Raw genomic sequence first — 17,232 nt, 5'->3', positions numbered from 1 at the left:
CTTATTTTCATGAAAACCGACTAAACTCGTTTTGAGGGACAGCTCAGCTTTCTTGTGACATTAAAAGGTCTAAAAAAATAGTAAAATCCCATAAAATACCCCAATTAAATGATGAAATTCTCTGCAACATTTGATGCCCAATTTCTCCTGAGTGTACCAATACCCCATATGTGCTGGTAAACTGCTGTATGGGCAGACGGCCAGGCATAGGATCAAAGCAGCACCATTCACAGCAGATTTGTATTGTCACATTTTACAGGGTGTAAAATGTTTGGGTTTTTTGATGGCTTATTATTTGCAGGATGACCTATACTGTAAAGATGATAAAATCTCCTGAACAAGTTATAGACTCCCAAAATGAAATAACTATTTAAAGGGCTACCCAAACGAAATCATCAATTTTTATTTTGGATTGTTAGCACTTTTTTTTCCTGCTCACAATAACATACAAATAATTCTTTATCTTTATTCTCTGGTTCTCTACTATTCATCAGTTATAGAATTCTCTACAATTCATCAATTATATAGTTTTTCTAATCTCTGCTCAATTTTACTGAGCAAAACCAATATTGAAGAAAATCAATTTTTTTTTAGTATAGACAACTTTTCAGAAGCATAACGTATTTTTCTTTTGACAGGTCTGGTTGAGAGCTTATTTTTTATCATTTTAGGGCGTGTAACTTTTTTCAATCACCTTTTAGAACATTTTTTGTGAGGGTATTTGATGAAAAATAATATATTACAGGACGTTTTCCTTGTTTAGTTTTTTTTTTACATCGATCGCAGTTCAGGTTCAGTATTGATTTAGATTTATTGTACAGTTTAATATGGACCCGGTGATACCAAATATGTTAGTTTTTTGGGTTTTATATACTTTATTTGGTTTTTATATGTAACTGTGTTGATGAGGGGACTTTTATTTTATTTATGTATTTAATTCTTATTATAAAATGATTTTTACTTTAAAAAAAATTTTTTTCCAGACTTGAGCTCCAACAAGCATTCGTACAATCGCTTGTTCAAGTCTTTACATTGCAATACACATGTATATGCTAAGGGGTTAAACTCCCGGGATCATAGTTTTTCCGATCACAGGTGTTAGGCCGCGGTCACACGTACCGCTAGGCGTCCGTCATAGAGGTTTAGGATGATGTTTTCTGGTCTCTCCGGCTGCATTCCTACTGTTTTACTATATGCAAGCTTTTTATAGTTTGTTATCATTCACTCTTATGAGATAAATGAGTGGGATTTTCTTTCTGTCCTGTTTGAAGGACATGCCTCTTTCCATTAGGGTGTGATCAGTTTCCCTGACTTTACATAATCTCCCATTCCATAGCCTCTAATGTAATCCTGCCAGAACTAACAGCAAGATGAACACTTGCTGGTAATGGAATGTCTGTTTACTCTCGCTAAAGAAACCTATGCTACAAACTAGAAGGGATCACATTTTAAGTTCACCTGGGTCATCTGTTCCTGCCTAGAGCAGTGTTCTGCTATCTCCAATTTCATACAACAGCTGTTTCAACATGGCCATAAAATAGTTTGGGAAGGGGGCATATATTACAATTATTACTACAGCTTGTTAAGCTATTGAAATACCTTTCAATACAGACATAAAAAAGATCTACACAAAAAAACATGCTGGGGAGAATCCTCATGCCGCCAGGCAAAACTATGCCATGTCCAACATGGATTAGTATTGTGGAAAAGTCAGCAAATGCCCATGCACTGCGCTAGAATTAGCATTTATTTCTCTGCTTCAATGCCAGAATGATAAAATGTACATGAAATCTGTGACAGAAAAGCAGCAAAAGGTTTAGTATTTTTACGGTCTTAGGGTACATTTAGACGGCCTTCTGCGGGGATGCAAATTCGCTAGATAGATTTACCACTTAAATAAGTTGCTGAATAACATTTCCCATTTGTCTACTTTACGTTTTAATAATTTTTGAAATGTCTGGATAATTTATTTTGATGTCAATCAGCTTACAAATTTTCCGTATTTTCAGAATTGACTATTTTGGGGATAAATATGGTTTTGAATGAAATTTTATGTTTTTCACATCAAAAACACCCCAAGTTATAAAATTCTCGCTTTTTCATTATTGGGCATGTGATGGCATTGTTTTTGCGGGATGAAATGCTTTTTCCAGTGTTACCATTTTGGGGTTGGTATCCCCTATTGTTGAAAATTTTGGAACTTTTTTTTGAGGGAATGAGTAGAAAAGCATCAATTCTGTACGGGATTTTTTACTTTATTATTTTTTTTTGTTGTTCTCTGTTTAGCCTAATATTCATGTTAACTTTATTCTATGGGTCACTACGATAACTGGGACACTGTATTTGAATATTTTTTCTTACGTTTTACTAAATTTGCCAAATAAATATGGGGGGAAATCTATCATTTTTACATTGCAGTCTTCCAAGTGGCATAACATTTTTACTTTTTTGGATATGGAGCTGGTTGATGGCTTGTTTTTTGCAGGATGTCTTGTACTTTGCAACAGTATCATTCTGGAGTACATATGTTTTTTTATCACTTTTTATAGCATTTTTTTGTGGGATTCAATAGGTAAAAATCATAATTTATGGCAGGTTTTTAACAGTTCTGTTTACGGCTTTCATCGTCTGGGTTCAATAATTATTTACTTTTATTCTATGGCTTGTTATGGATGCGGTGATACTATATATGTGGGATTTGTGTTATGATTTAGACTTTTTTGTGTTATATGTCCCTTTATATGTTATGGGGATTATGGGCATTTTTATTGATTTTATTGCTTTATTTTTTATTGAATAACAATTTTTAAAAACTTTTTTACTATTTCCACCATGGGACATGAACAAGCAATCATCTGATTGCTTGTTCTTGATAATATCCTGCACATGCATAGGCTGACACTCTGCCTTTAAAATGACGTCAGAGACGCCATCTTTCAGGCACTGCCAGCAGGAAGCCCTGAACGGACCTTAGGGCTGCCTGGAAAACGATTGGCGCCCCCCGAAGATGGCGCAGGGTGCCGATCTTGGGGGGGGGGGGGAAGACCCCAAGGGCAGTTTAAATGCCACGGTCGCTCTGACCCGTTGATATGGCCTAACTTGACTTTACGGGAAAACCCCTTTAAGGGATTTCTTATAGCTACCCAGAGAAATGTCATGATAGTGTATATAAAGCTATTCTTGGTCATCATCAAAGGATTTCTCAGTCAAATCCCTCACTACTTCCAGAACTTCCCCTCAAAAGGGCAGTATTTTCCTGTAATTGCAGAATATGTGAAGTAGCGTCCTTTGTTCTGTCCTACAACACATGGAGGGCATGGGAGAACCTGCTTACCAACTCCACAGCCCTGTTCATGTTGCTTGTGATTCGCTGACAAGTAGCCACAAACATGGGAATTTTGACAATTATGGGGGAACATTTTATAAAATAAAGATTCTTCGAGAAGCTTTCTGTTGAGAGCAACACATTTTGTCCCAGTTTTTATTCTTAAAGGAAAACTACCACTTTGGTAGTCATGATTTGAACTATTTATACTTACAGGTTTGGCTTTCGTTCTGTGTAACAAAACATGTTATTGTGGAATAAAACTACTTTTAAAAATATGCTAATTAGCCCCGGGCGCTCCTGTGCACGTAACACAGGCAGCCCGGCGCTTCTTCATCTAGTAATTATGCACACCTCCATTCTTTTCTCCCTCCCACCTTTCTGCCCAAAAGGTGACATCAGATGGGTGGTGTTGGTGACGTCATCTGGCTCTCGGGTAGTCTTGCACATGTGCGGTGTACATTGCTAACAGGCAGCCACATCTTACGGCTTGCTTTGACGAGACTTCCCGAAAGCCAGGGGACATCACCGGCTATTGGGCACATGAATGGGAGGCAGAAAAGAATGGAGGCGTGCATAATTACTATATGAAGAAGCACTGGGCCTCCAGTGGTACGTGCACAGGAACGCCCAACGCTAATTAGCATATTTTTTTATTTGCCCGAATTACAGTATTTAAAGCTTAACGAATAGATGTTTACATAGAACTGAAGTCCGACCTGTAAGTATAAATAGATTAAATCATGACTACCCAAGAGGTAGTTTTCCTTTAAAGAGCTCCAGAAGAAATGAAAGTAGTGCTGTTATTGGTTGCAATAGGCTTTAACCCTTTCAGGACCTGGCCCTTTTTTTGTTTTTTAATTTTCATTTTTTACTCCCCATGATCAAAAATCCATAACTTTTTTATTTTTCCATGTACAGAGCTGTGTGACGGCTTATTTTGCGTAACAAATTGCACTTCATAGTGATGGTATTGAATATTCCATGCCGTGTACTAGGAAGCGGGAAAAAAATTCCAAATGCAGTGAAATTGGTAAAAAAAACCGCATTTGTGCCGTCTTCTTGTGGGCTTGGATCTTACGGATTTCACTGTGCACCCCAAATGACATGTCTACTTTATTCTTTGGGTCTGTGCGATTACGGGGATACCAAATTTATATAGGTTTTATAATGTTTTCATACATTTAAAAAATTAAAACCTCCTGTACAAAAATTTTTTGGGGGATTTTGCCATCTTCTGGCGCTAATAACTTTTTTATACTTTGGTGTACTGAGCTGTGGGTGGTGTCGTTTTTTTGCGGGTTTTGATGACGTTTACAATGTTATCAATTTTAGGACTGTACGACCTTGTGATCACTTTTTATAGAATTTTTTAATTTTTTTAAAGGACAAAAAAAGTGCTATTTTCGACTTTGGGCGCGATTTTCCGTTACGGGATTAAACGCAGTGAAAAACCGTTATCATATTTTGATAGATCAGGCATTTTCGGACGCGGCGATACCTAATGTGTTTATGATTTTTACTGTTTATTTATATTTATATCAGTTCTAGGGAAAGGGGGGTGATTTGAGTTTTTAGGGTTTTTTATTATAATTTTTTTTAATTTTTAGTACTTTTCAGACTCCCTAGGGTACTTTAACCCTAGGGTGTCTGCACGATCCTATCATATACTGCCATACTACAGTATGGCAGTATATGGGGATTTTACTCCTCATACATTACAATGTGCTGATAGCACATTGTAATGCATGGGTTAACCCGAAGTAGCCTCGGGTCTTCGTGAGACCCGAGGTTACCATGGTGACGGATCGCCGCTCCCCGATGACGTCACTGGGAGCGGCGATCCTCGAAAAGATGGCGCGCCCACGCGCCGCCATCCTTTTGAAGCCGCCGGCAGCGTTGCCGGCGGCGATCGAGGTGAAAACACCCGCGATCTGTGCTAGCACCGATCGCGGGTGTTACCGGTAAGCCTTTGCTGCAATATGCAGCAAAGACTTACCAGCTATGGAGAGGGCTCAGCGCGTGAGCCCTCTCCATGCACCCGCGGCCGACCCGTGACGTGCTATTACGTCACGGGTCGTGAACGGGTTAAGGACAGTTTTCCGTCTTGATAATTTTATAAATTCCCCCAATTTCATCAATTCCCTCATGAGTGAATTGCATATATTTTCGGTATTTTGCTTCTTCAAATTTTTTTAAAGCAAAAAAATAAAATAAAAAAAATACAGTAAGCATTTTGCATCAGTAAAGCAAAGTCAGCAGAATAAGGCATAGCAAATGTATGATCATCCTGGAAACACGTTTTCAGTGCAACAGCAGTTCTAGAGGACTTTTGGTAACCGTGTATTACATGGTCACTTTCTTGCTAGATGGTGACTGTTTACTGTGGCTTCCACTATGTTGAACAAATTTTCACAGCTGCATTTGTTCATGTGGGATAACCACTTTAAATGTATGTATCGGTAAAGTATGACATACAAAGTGTTAGGTGGGGTAGCATAGGTGGGTAGCTATGTTGTATTAATCTCAATCATAAACAGCAATTATGGCCTTTGGCATGGAAACCAAATGAATTCAAGATCAAACAACTACGTTATCCAATTGTTACAGACCATATATCTTTTGTATAATCCCAGCTCAGTGGTCTTTATGTTATGACATCGCCTTAACATTGTTTTCCATTTTGTATCTAAATTATTGTATTCTTTATAATTCCACCTGGAGCGAATAATGCACCGTCTTGTATTACAGTAGGTGGACCTATGTGGGTTATTGATGCTTTCTTCTATTTTTTCAAGATCTCCTTTTCGAGTTCTGCCTAGGATTAAACCAATTATTTTTTTTAATCTGATGTTAGAATTCTTCATCTCCAATGATGGAGTGACATCTTCCCTTAGTAGTGTAGTCATATTGATACATACAGTGCTTATAGTAGAAGGATAATGGGTGGTAATGTTCTCAAGTAACATGGTGACCAACAAATGGCTTATTAAATGTAACCAATACACTGGATTCAATGTAACTGATTAGAGGCTTAGTGTACATAATTATTATTTATGATTCATCTTCTTGCATCCGTTCCAAAGCTTCCTGCTAATGTGCACATAATACATTTCCTCCTTTTTTAGAAATAATACAAGGTGTGAAAACAAACTCCTTCTCATTGAGAAGTAGTCTAAGATAATGATAATGATTATGCCCCTGGAACCCTTCTGACTCATTAGCATGATTTTAAAAGTTGATTTAGAAGGAAAGAGACCATGGATAACAAATATGAGTATGAGTAAGTGCCCCTGGTTTATCATGCTTGACTTTGTAGATTTCCTATAAGATTGAAGAATTCTAGTAATACATTATATATTACTTTGTTGGGATATTCCCATATTATAAAGTGATAATTGACCATATATTGTCTTTTAAAGCTACCCTCCACCCAGAAACACATTTTGATTGTACGTAGTCATGGATAGTGAACATACCTTGTTCTCTGCAATGTGATTCGTTGGCCTTCATTACTTTATTTACCTTCATTTTTTCCTAGAATAGCCATTGACTTCAGCACACAATCTGTCTGTTAGTCACACACCCCACTCCTCTAAGTCACAGCCAACCCCCTTTATTATCCCAGTTGAGGGCAGAGAAGTGGACAAGCCTGCGTCTTGCAAGGACCTTCTCTGAAGAAAACAAGCAGGTTTTATGTAAGAAACTCCATCTGGATGTGAATAAAGCAATTGGAGGCACCTGGAGCAGAGGAAAGGGCACTATGTATGACTACACATGCCTAAGATATAGTCAGACTTGTGTCCAAAGTGGGAACACCACTTATCCTGAAAATAAAATAGCGCTTCTTTATCACTTTATCCCCTAGTTAGGTCTACCAAGGTGCTGCTATGCAGTGTATATTGAAGAGGTGATGTGTACTGATAAATCATGCATGTCATTTCCAAGCAATAATCATTCTGTGCACATAAGATTAGTATTAAAAATGCCATTCACTGAATTTTATCTCTACCCTGTGATTACAAAGAAGCTATTTGCTAATCTTAAGATGATGTCATAAATTTAACAATATTATTTTGTGGTTATAGCATTTTACAGGACTGTATTCTATATTTGATTCATACAGTAAAACCATACAGAATACCTCTTCTACAGGTTTCTCTATGTAAACCGGAATTAACCTTTGTTTACTAGCTATTCTGTTCCATAAATGCAAGGTTAATGTTTACACTTTGATCACAATAATGCAATTTATTGTCTTTTAACACTAATTGTATTGATACTCCTCATTTTGATGCTGTGTCATCAGCTCGTGAACCAAGTAATAAAATCTTCATGTAACAAAGACTAAGTAAATAATGATAATGTATCAAAGGTATGTTGGGAGAAGGGATACACCCTCTCTGTAAATGGAAACTGTAGCAGCCTGCTTCCTATTTTTAACTAAATTCATTTCCTTTTCTTTATTTTCTTCTAGTCTCGATCACCGTCTGCAGAGCTACCTAAGAAAGACAGCACAAAGAAACCTGTCTTGGGCAAGTTTGGGAATTTGTTTAATTCTACTAAAAAGAAACAGAGTAAAGGGGTCCCTGACTCTCCCACAAGTCCAAATAATGATAAAACTGTGACTTATAAATCTACAGAAAGGGAGAGAAAAAAACCTCAGGTCTTGGTAGCTTCTAGCTCCAAAGTACAAAACGTGCCCCTTGGCCCCTCCACTGAATGTGCAGCAACTCAGCAGTCCCATCTTGTCTATGAGCCTATATCACCTTTAGATCAAAGTGTAAAGGTGACTTTTAATGGAAGCAGTAATACTGGATATACCAGTGGAAGCAAAGATATATCAGCTCAAGCATCTGAGGAACCTAATGCAGTGGACGCTGTAAGTCCTCTTCTATCCCCTGACGTCTTTTCAGACAGCAGTCAAGCATCTCCACTGAGCCCAACATTTAAGTTGGACAGACATAGCACAGAAAAGATTGTCCAAAAAATAACACAGTCGCCTGGACGACGAAGTTCTTCTGATGGAGAAGGAAAGTCCAGCATAAGAAAAGTTTCACAGGAAATCCATATTATTAAAAATGGTTCACCAAAAGTATTGTCAAAGAAAACTACAAAATTCACCAGCAGAGTAAGCGATCCAAAAATTAGGATATCTGAAAGAGCTGTTCAAAAATTGGGAAGTTCAGAAAAATTGCATTTTTCAAAAGTATCATCACCAGTTTCCAAAGACAAGGCACTTCTACCAGATGTATTGAACCAGAGCACAGACACAGCAGATGGCAGTAGCAGCTTGGGAAAGCCCGTAGGTGAAGGAGACTGCTCACCTGCTCTTAGTCCTTCAGAAGGTGAAGTTTTTACTGAAGCTGTAGAAGCAAAAGAGCAGAGTGAAAATGCAAAGGTTTTAGCATTTGATATCTACCTAAGTAAAACTTCTGGAACAGACACACATTCATCCATAAAAGTTTGTAACAACGTGGACACAATGGAGAAAAGTCCTAATATCAGAAAAATAACCAAAAAAAGACGTTCACTGAAGTCTCAGAGTAGTCAGGAAGAGAATAAAGCAGAGATCCCTGCACTACAAGGTAATGTGTGTAATGAGAATAGCTTTGAGGGGGTTAGGGAGGATTCTCGTACTCCTGAAGCACATCTGATACCCGAGTCTAACGGCACTGCCTCCGCCAACCAAGAGCTAAAGGCGGGAGCCAATAACAAGCTGTCGCCCAAGGGTGAATCAGACAAAGATAAACAGCAACACCCAGTCTCCAGCCCTATGAGGAAAAGAACTTCTCCCTCTTCCCCGACAGATCGCAAGGCACATGGTAGAGATTCTGTGTTTAGAAATCAGGCTGCAGCAGCCTCTGCCAAAGCAACAGAGTTTAACCAGCCTGTTCCTGTTTCCACAACAAAAGACGCCTACGTAGAAAAAGCATCTGTTCCTGAATCCTTAGCTGGAAGTGGTAAAGGGGACTCCTGTCATGCTGCTGGGGAGGACAGCAGGACTACAGCTGTAAGTAGTGGAGACAGGAGGACAAAACAGGAGACCAACCAGGAACAGAAATTACAATCTCAGGGCAATACTAACCTTGCTGCCGAATCAAATGCATCAAAGGGTCATGTTTCCCTGAATGACAGCTCCAAGTCCACCGTAACATCAAAGCTCAACTTGTAAGTACTTGTTTTCTTAACCTTTGAGAAATATTATAACATCTGATTGCTTAATGGTTTCACAAATCCACATAAGTCCCTATAGAATGTAACTAAAAAAAAGAAAAATGTGCATGTTTACATGGATAGTAAAATGTTTACACTGTATGTAGCATGGAGCTTTCTATGATCTATACCAAGATCATTTCAGATATGAAATCCCATATATACAAATAAGGGGCATGCCTTGCAGACAGTCAGTGCCTACATATTTGTGTGTATTCCTGAAATGCTTTCCCCTTTTCTCAGTTTTCAAGAAAATGCTTCTGAATTGTAAATGATTGTGATTAGTTTCCAGCATGTATAAGGAAAGAAAGCAGCTAAAAAATTAGAGAAAAAGATGAGAAAACTATAACAAATATAACGTTGACTCCAATGATAATGTGCTATTTTATGAAGTGTGTTATTCTTAAATACTAACCCCTTAGCGCTCTGCGCCGTAGCTGTACTGCGCTGAGTCCCGCGATTAGCGCTCAGCGCAGTACAGCTACTGCGCAGAGCCGATGCCGGTTCAGCGCTGTATAGCAGCCGAACCGGCATCGTTAGCCGCGGGATTTCAGCGGTAATCTACCGCTGACATCCCCGGCTAACACCCGCGGTCGGAGTGGGCTCCGATCGCGGGTGTTTAACCCGTTAAATGCCGCGGTCAACGCGACCGCGGCATTTAACATGCCTTCTGGGGGTCTTTACCCCACGATCGCCCCCCCCGCACCGTTTTCGGGGGGGCCGATCGCTGTTTTGGCTCCTCTGGGGTCCGATCGGGACCCCAGAGAAGCCTGGAGGGTTTGCCTTTAAGATGGCGTCTGTGACGTCATCTTAAAGGCAAAGTGTCAGCCTATGCATCTGCATAGGCTGGCACTGATAATACCCTGCAATACATTAGTATTGCAGAGTATTATCAAGAACAAGCAATCAGATGATTGCTTGTTCATATCCCATGGTGGATCATGTAAAAAAATGTAAAAAAAATGTTTTTCAATAAAAAATTACTTTATAAATCACTAAAAATGCCCATAAGCCCCAAAACATATAAAGAGACATATAACGCTCAAAAAAGTCTAAATCATAACACAAACCCCACATATATAGTATCACCGCGTCCGTAACAATCCATAGAATAAAACTAAATAACTATTGAACCCATATGATGAACGCCGTAAAAAAAAAAACGTCAAAAACCCGCCAAAAATTATGATTTTTACCTATTATATCCCACTAAAAATGCAATAAAAAGTGATCAACAAAACATATGTACTCCAGAATGATATTGTTGCAAAGAACAACATGTCCCGCAAAAAACAAGCCATCAACCAGCTCTGTAGCCAAAAACGTAACAATGTTATGCCACTTGGAAGACGGCGATGCAAAAATGATAGATTTTTCCCCACATTAGGGTTTTATTTGGCAAATTTAGTAAAACATAAGAAAAAATATTCATGTCTGGTATCCCCGTAATCGTATCGACCCATAGAATAAAGCTAACATGATTATTAGTCTATACGGTGAACACGAAAAAAAAAAAAGTTAAAAATCCAGTACAGAATTGATGCTTTTCTACTCCTGCCCTCAAAAAAAGTTCCTAAATTTTCAACAATAGGTGATACCAACCCCAAAATGGTAACACTGGAAAAAGCATCTCGTCCCGCAAAAAAAATGCCGTCACATGGCCCCAATAACGGAAAAGCGAAAATTTTATAGCCTTCAAAAGGGGGCAACCAGAAAACTAAAATCCTGGCAGCTGCAGGGTGCTCCTTCCCTTCTGCGCCTCGCTGTGCCCCCATAACACAAGTAACGGCCACGTGTGGGGGGTCTCTGCACTCAGGAGAAATTGTAGAACAAATTTTATGGTGAGTTTTCTCTTTTTATCTTTTGGAAATGTGTAAATTTTAGGGCTAAATGAACGTATAACCGACAAAATTTGACCATTCTAAATTTCACCGCCATTTTGATTCAATTACTATGAAGATCTCAAGGGGTTAACAATCTTTGTAAATGCTGTTTCTGATAGTTTGAGGGGTGCAGATTTGAAAATGGGTTGGTTATATAGGGGGTTTTGTTGCTAAATATGTAAAATTTGATTTCAAACAGTATTTATCCCCAAAATAGTCAATTCCGAAAATACGGAAAATCGCTATTCGATTTGTAGGCCGCGTGACGTCAAAATAAATTATCCAAACATTTCAAAAATTATGAAAATGTAAAGTAGACAAATGGGAAATGTTATTCTGCAAGTTATTTAGGTGGTAAATCGATCTGCCTGAAAACGCGGTGATTTTGAATTTCGAAAATGGCAATTTTTTCTAAAAATTCATCATTTTTTTCTTTTTTTTGTAAATAAACGCAAAACTTATCAGCCAAAATTTACCACTAAAATGAAGTACAACATGTGGGGAAAAAACAATCTCAGAATCGCTTTGATAAGTAACAGTGTTCAAAAGTTATTACCACAGGAAGAGACACTGGTCAAATTTCAAAAAAAAGTTGCGAGCCTTAACCTGCAAACAGGCTGCGTCCTTAAGGGGTTAACAGGTAATTGTTATTGTTTGAATAATGAAAAGTTATACAAATTTCCAATATACTTTCTGTATCAATTCTTCACGGTTTTCTAGATCTCGGCTTGCTGTCTTGCTATGAAAAGCTTCCATGTTTACTTCCTGTGGACAGAAATCTGACCATGGTCACACAGGTGCATGGCTCGTTATACCACGCAGCTCTGATTACTCTCTATGATATAACGAGCCATGCACCTGTGTAACCAGGGTCAGATTTCTATCCACTGGAAGGAAACATAGAAGCTTTCTATAAAATGACAGCAAGCAGAGATCTAGAAAACCACAAGGAATTGATACAGAAAGTATATTAGACAATTGAATTGTTTTTAATCATACAAACAATAACATTAAACTGCCAAAATGGGAATACCCCTTTAAAGGACATCTATCATCATATTACCTGATGGTAGATGACTAGTACTTACCTCTCTGCCCTGTCCCTGTGTGTGTCTCAAGCTTAATTTCTTATATCTTTGCATGGGTGAATTTCTGTTAAAAATTTATAAGATATGCAATTTAGCCTGTGGTGCTCTGAAGAGAACCATCAAGCTCCACCGTTATATAATTTATCCTTGCCCCAGGGCTGTGCCATCCCAGTTCTGAGAGCCGATGAGGTCACCGACTCTATTCAAATATGGTGCTGGGCAGGAAGACACCAGCGCACGGAATTTCAAAATCTTGCGCATGTGCTAGGATAACATTCCCGGTGTGGTCAGCTTCCTGTGAGCGCACAATTTGAAAAGAGAGCCAATGACATCACCGGTTTTCAGAACTAGGCTGGCACGGCAGAGCACCACAGGCTAATTTGCACATCTTATAAACCATATTTTTTACAGAAATGCGGCCATGCAAAGATATAAGAAAGTAAGCTTGGGACCCGTGGGGAGGTAAGTAATAGTCTTCTACAATCAGTTAATCTGAGCGAACCAGTCACCACACTAACCCACCCAAGCCCAAGTAACTTTTTCTTTAATATGTATGTCCCCTGGAGGTGTTTTTAGCATATTTCTAGGTTGCAACATGAATGAAAAATCCTTTATTCTTTTGTAGGAAGCAGACAGTCAGGCAACTGCACCTCCTGCAGTCAGTCTACATGGCCTGCTCCATGCGTCTGGCGCAGCCCTGCCTCCTAATTGTGATGTCATTCTCTGGAGATCTAGGAGGCAGGCATGGGCAAGATGCATGGAGTGGGCAGTTCAGAATGACTACAAGATGTGGGGTTGCCTGACTGCTAGAATAAAGAGGATGTTTCATTCATGCTGCAACCTAGAACTATGTTAAAAACACCTCCAGGGGACTTACATTTTACAGAAAAAGGTACTGTAAGTGGGCTTGGGGGGTTAGTGTGGAGACTGGTTCGCTTTAAATTCCTCCAAAGAGTCTCCTTGTTATTGTATGTAAGAGACATTTGTAATTTACTCTGTTCCTCTGGCTCAATCAATGAGGTGAGAAATATGCATGAACGTTTTGGCTTGGTCAGGCTGTGTGTTACCCTTAAATGGGGATTGTAGATAAAGATGCTACCAGTTGTATCTAACCAGGAGGCCCTATTTGCATTAGATGGTTCGGTAATCCTGGCGAAATCAGTGGGTTTCAGCAATACACATCTAATATGAATGGCACCGCTGCTTTAGAAATGTCCACCACTTGTATCTAATCACAAGGCTAAAAAATCATATAGTGAAGACTAAAGCAAACAGGGACTTTTTCAGGCTGTTTGACTTTGTAAGAAATGAATATTAGTCTTTTGGTACCCACAATTTTTCGATAATTGTCAGTTGATCAAGCCAGTTTCGGGAGGACCACCAAACTATCAGGACACAACTTGATACAACAGGATACAAATGGTGTAAGCAAGGTTACTAACAAACAAATTGCTTAAATCAGGATTTTTTTCTGCAGAAATTCAGGTGTAACATGATTTAGACCAGTGTGAAATACCCTGTCATCAGAAGTTACACTTGCCAATACAAAGCAAGTCCAATTTATCTGTTTCCTGACTTATATTGTACATCCAGTATTCTTCTGCCAAATGCCATTATGCAGTGATATGATCAAAGACCAAGGAATGGAAGTATGTGTGGTGTGGACGGGACATGAAAGGTGTATTTTGCCTAAGGCTGAGCAGATGGCAGACCTGGGAAAGTTGGGTCTGTCGGATTAACCCCTTAACGCTCTGCGCCGCAGAGGTGCTGGGAGTGTATGAAGAGGGCTCATGGGCTGAGTCCTCTTCATACACAGGTGGGGTTTGTTGCATATTGCAGAAAACCCCCACCGCTAATAACCGCAGTCGGTGCTTGCACCGATCGTGGCTATTAACTCCCTTGATGCCGCCGGCGTGGGCGCCGCCATCTTGGATCTGATTGTTGCACCCCTAGACGTCATCAGGGGACTGCGAACAGTTGTCAAGACAGCCTAGGGCAGTGATGGCGAACCTTTTAGAGCCAAACTTCAACCAAAAGCCACTTATTTATTGCAAAGTGCCAGCACAGCAATTTAAGCAGTAATGTATTTCTCCTTGTTCTTTGACAACTTTCACTCGTTCAGCCTCCTTAAGACACCAACATAGTTGAAAGGAGGAGGACAAATTTGCCTATCATTGTAGGAACATTCTGTAGGAAGATTCTTTGAGTCCTGTCTGGTGAACTTCATGCTGGGGTGATGACCTGGGTGCCCACAGAGAGGGCTCAGAGTGCCGCCTCTGGCACCAGTGCCATAGGTTCGCCACCACTGGCACCAGTGCCATAGGTTCGCCACCACTGGCCTAGGGTCTTTGTCAGACCCAAGGCTGCATGGTTTCTGCAGTTTCGTTACAATGAGCCAGTGATAATGTACACTGTGTAGAAATGCCATATACTGCAATACAGTAGTATTGCAGGATATGGTAGGAATGATCAGACCATCTGTTAAAAACCTAAATCACCACCCTTTCCCTAGAACTGACGTAAAACGTAATAAACAGTAAAAGTCACAGACACAATAGGCATCGCCGCGTCCCAAAATGCCCGATTTATCAAAATATAAAAATGGTTATTGCCAGAGGTGACACCCAGAACAGAAAATGGTGCCCAAATGTCCGAAAGGCGAATTTTACACTATTTTACTTCACATAAAAAATGGAATAAGAAGTGATCAAAATGTCTTAAAGACCTCAAAAAAGTAGCAATGAAAACGGTGACACCGATGACACCTCACAAAGCTCCGTACACCAAAGTATGAAAAAGTTATTAGCGTCAGAAGATTTATTTATTTTTGTACACATTTGTTTCATTTTTGAAAATGTATTAAAAGACAATAAAACCAGTATAAATTTCGTATCACCCTGATAAAGTAGAAGTGTTATTTGGAGCACACGGTGAAAGTCGTAAAAACTGAGCCCACAAGAAAGTGACGCGAACATGGTTTTTTTCAAATTTTTCCACATTTGGAATTTTTTTCCAGTTTCCCAATACACGGCATGGAATAATAAATAATGTGACGAGGAAGTAACATTTGTTACGCACAAAATAAACCCTCACACAGCTCTGTACAGGGAAAAATGAAAAAGTTATGGATTTTTGAAGGTGGAGAGCAAGAAATGAGCGAAAAAACCCTGTGTCTTTAAGGGGTTAAATTTAATTAGCAGCCAGCTGGAAATCCTGCACAAGGACCTGGTGCAGACTTCTCACAATGGCTCCACCCTGGGGAAGAGACAGGCTGTATCAAAGGTCGGAGAGGCTTTACTTTTGCTGTTTTGTTTAATTTGTTTTACTGCCAAATAAAACTGGCTGTGGTCAGTTGTACCCAAATCGCACGGTGTGGACAGTGTACTTACTTGTGTGCTGGTGATACCCCAGGAGATGATGATCCCGGACCTAATTCCTTACAGTGGGTACGAACTAGATAGATAGTAAGAAGTGACAGAAAGTAAATAAGAGCTACCTTTTGTCACTGATTACAGTTTATCCACACATGGGCAGATTGGTTGGATTTTGGAGCAGATTTATATGAAAGTGTCATTTCAAAGTAAGACTGCACCAGATTAATCATCCCGTCTAATGTTGAATGATAGCTGTACGATTAAAGGTGGCTGACGAAGGTTTTTGTCGCTGTTCCAGGGGATCACATGACCCTCTTTAGCCAACAAAAATCCTCGTTCAACTTGGAGATAAATGAAGTGATGTCTCATAGGATCAAGCCATTCATTGGCCAATCATTTCACACACCTGCCCCTTCAAGACTGACAAAATTTGAGCTCCCCTCCCCATCATTAAATAACCATGCAATCAGGTCCTCCATATTTTAATTTAATCGGTGCAATGTTTTATTAACTGTAGGGATAGGTTATTTACTAAATGCTGTACAGGAAGTCCCCGGGTTACATATAAGATAGGGTCTGTAGGTTTGTTCTTAAGTTGAATTTGTATGTAAGTCGGACCTGTATATTTTATCATTGTAATCCCAGCCAGAACTTTTTTGGTCTCTGTGACAACTGGATTTTAAAAATGTTGGGTTGTCATAAGAATCAGGAGTAACACTAAAGCTTCATTACAGACACCTGTGATAACTGTTATAGCTGTTTATTGTAGCCTAGGACTAAAGTACAATAAGTTACCAATATCCAGTGGTCCGTTTGTAACTAGGGGTCGTATGTAAGTCGAGTGTTCTTAAGTAGGGGACCGCCTGTATATAGGAATCGGGTAGAACTGAGTTCATGTGGCCCCATTGAAAAATGAAATGCCCACCCCTGGTCTAGTGTAATGTTGCTTCTCTTGTCTAACGCCCCTTTTGTTGTACTTGTAGTAACTGTGTCCGAAATCCTTGATAAATGTGGTTCAAGACATCTTAAGTAATTTTTGCTGTAGATTTAGAATGATTAATAAATGTTCCTAAACATGTTGTTTTTATGGTTTTGTGACATCTATGATGGTGAGGACATCAACCTTTTTTTTGAAGAATGGGAAGAATGAATCCAAAGGGTTTTCCCGCCATTTTAACTACTAATGTCATAAATGTGAATTATGTTGTACCAACGATTAAGGGGAATCACTTGGAAACAGTCAAAATTTCTTGGAGTTAATTGGGGAAAAAAAGTCTGAAGAAAAAGTTCATTCTGAACCTGTAAAAATGCATGAGCTCCATCCTGGACAGCAGAGGGGCTAGAGT

The 17,232-nt window shown here is 39.3% G+C and overlaps 1 protein-coding gene across 2 annotated transcripts in view; it reads left to right on the top strand.

Annotated features, from left to right (window-relative positions):
- CRYBG1 (crystallin beta-gamma domain containing 1) overlaps positions 1-17,232 on the top strand; it is a 195,140-nt gene that overhangs the window by 122,800 nt on the left and 55,108 nt on the right. For both annotated transcript variants that reach the window (XM_072141862.1, XM_072141863.1), the window contains one exon: positions 7,803-9,496. In XM_072141862.1, the coding sequence (XP_071997963.1) occupies positions 7,803-9,496 (1,694 nt within the window). The remainder of the gene's footprint in view (positions 1-7,802; positions 9,497-17,232) is intronic.

Source organism: Engystomops pustulosus, chromosome 3 (assembly GCF_040894005.1).
Source record: "Engystomops pustulosus chromosome 3, aEngPut4.maternal, whole genome shotgun sequence".
NCBI classification, from domain to species: domain Eukaryota; kingdom Metazoa; phylum Chordata; class Amphibia; order Anura; family Leptodactylidae; genus Engystomops; species Engystomops pustulosus.
This window is presented reverse-complemented; position numbering and strand designations above follow the sequence as displayed.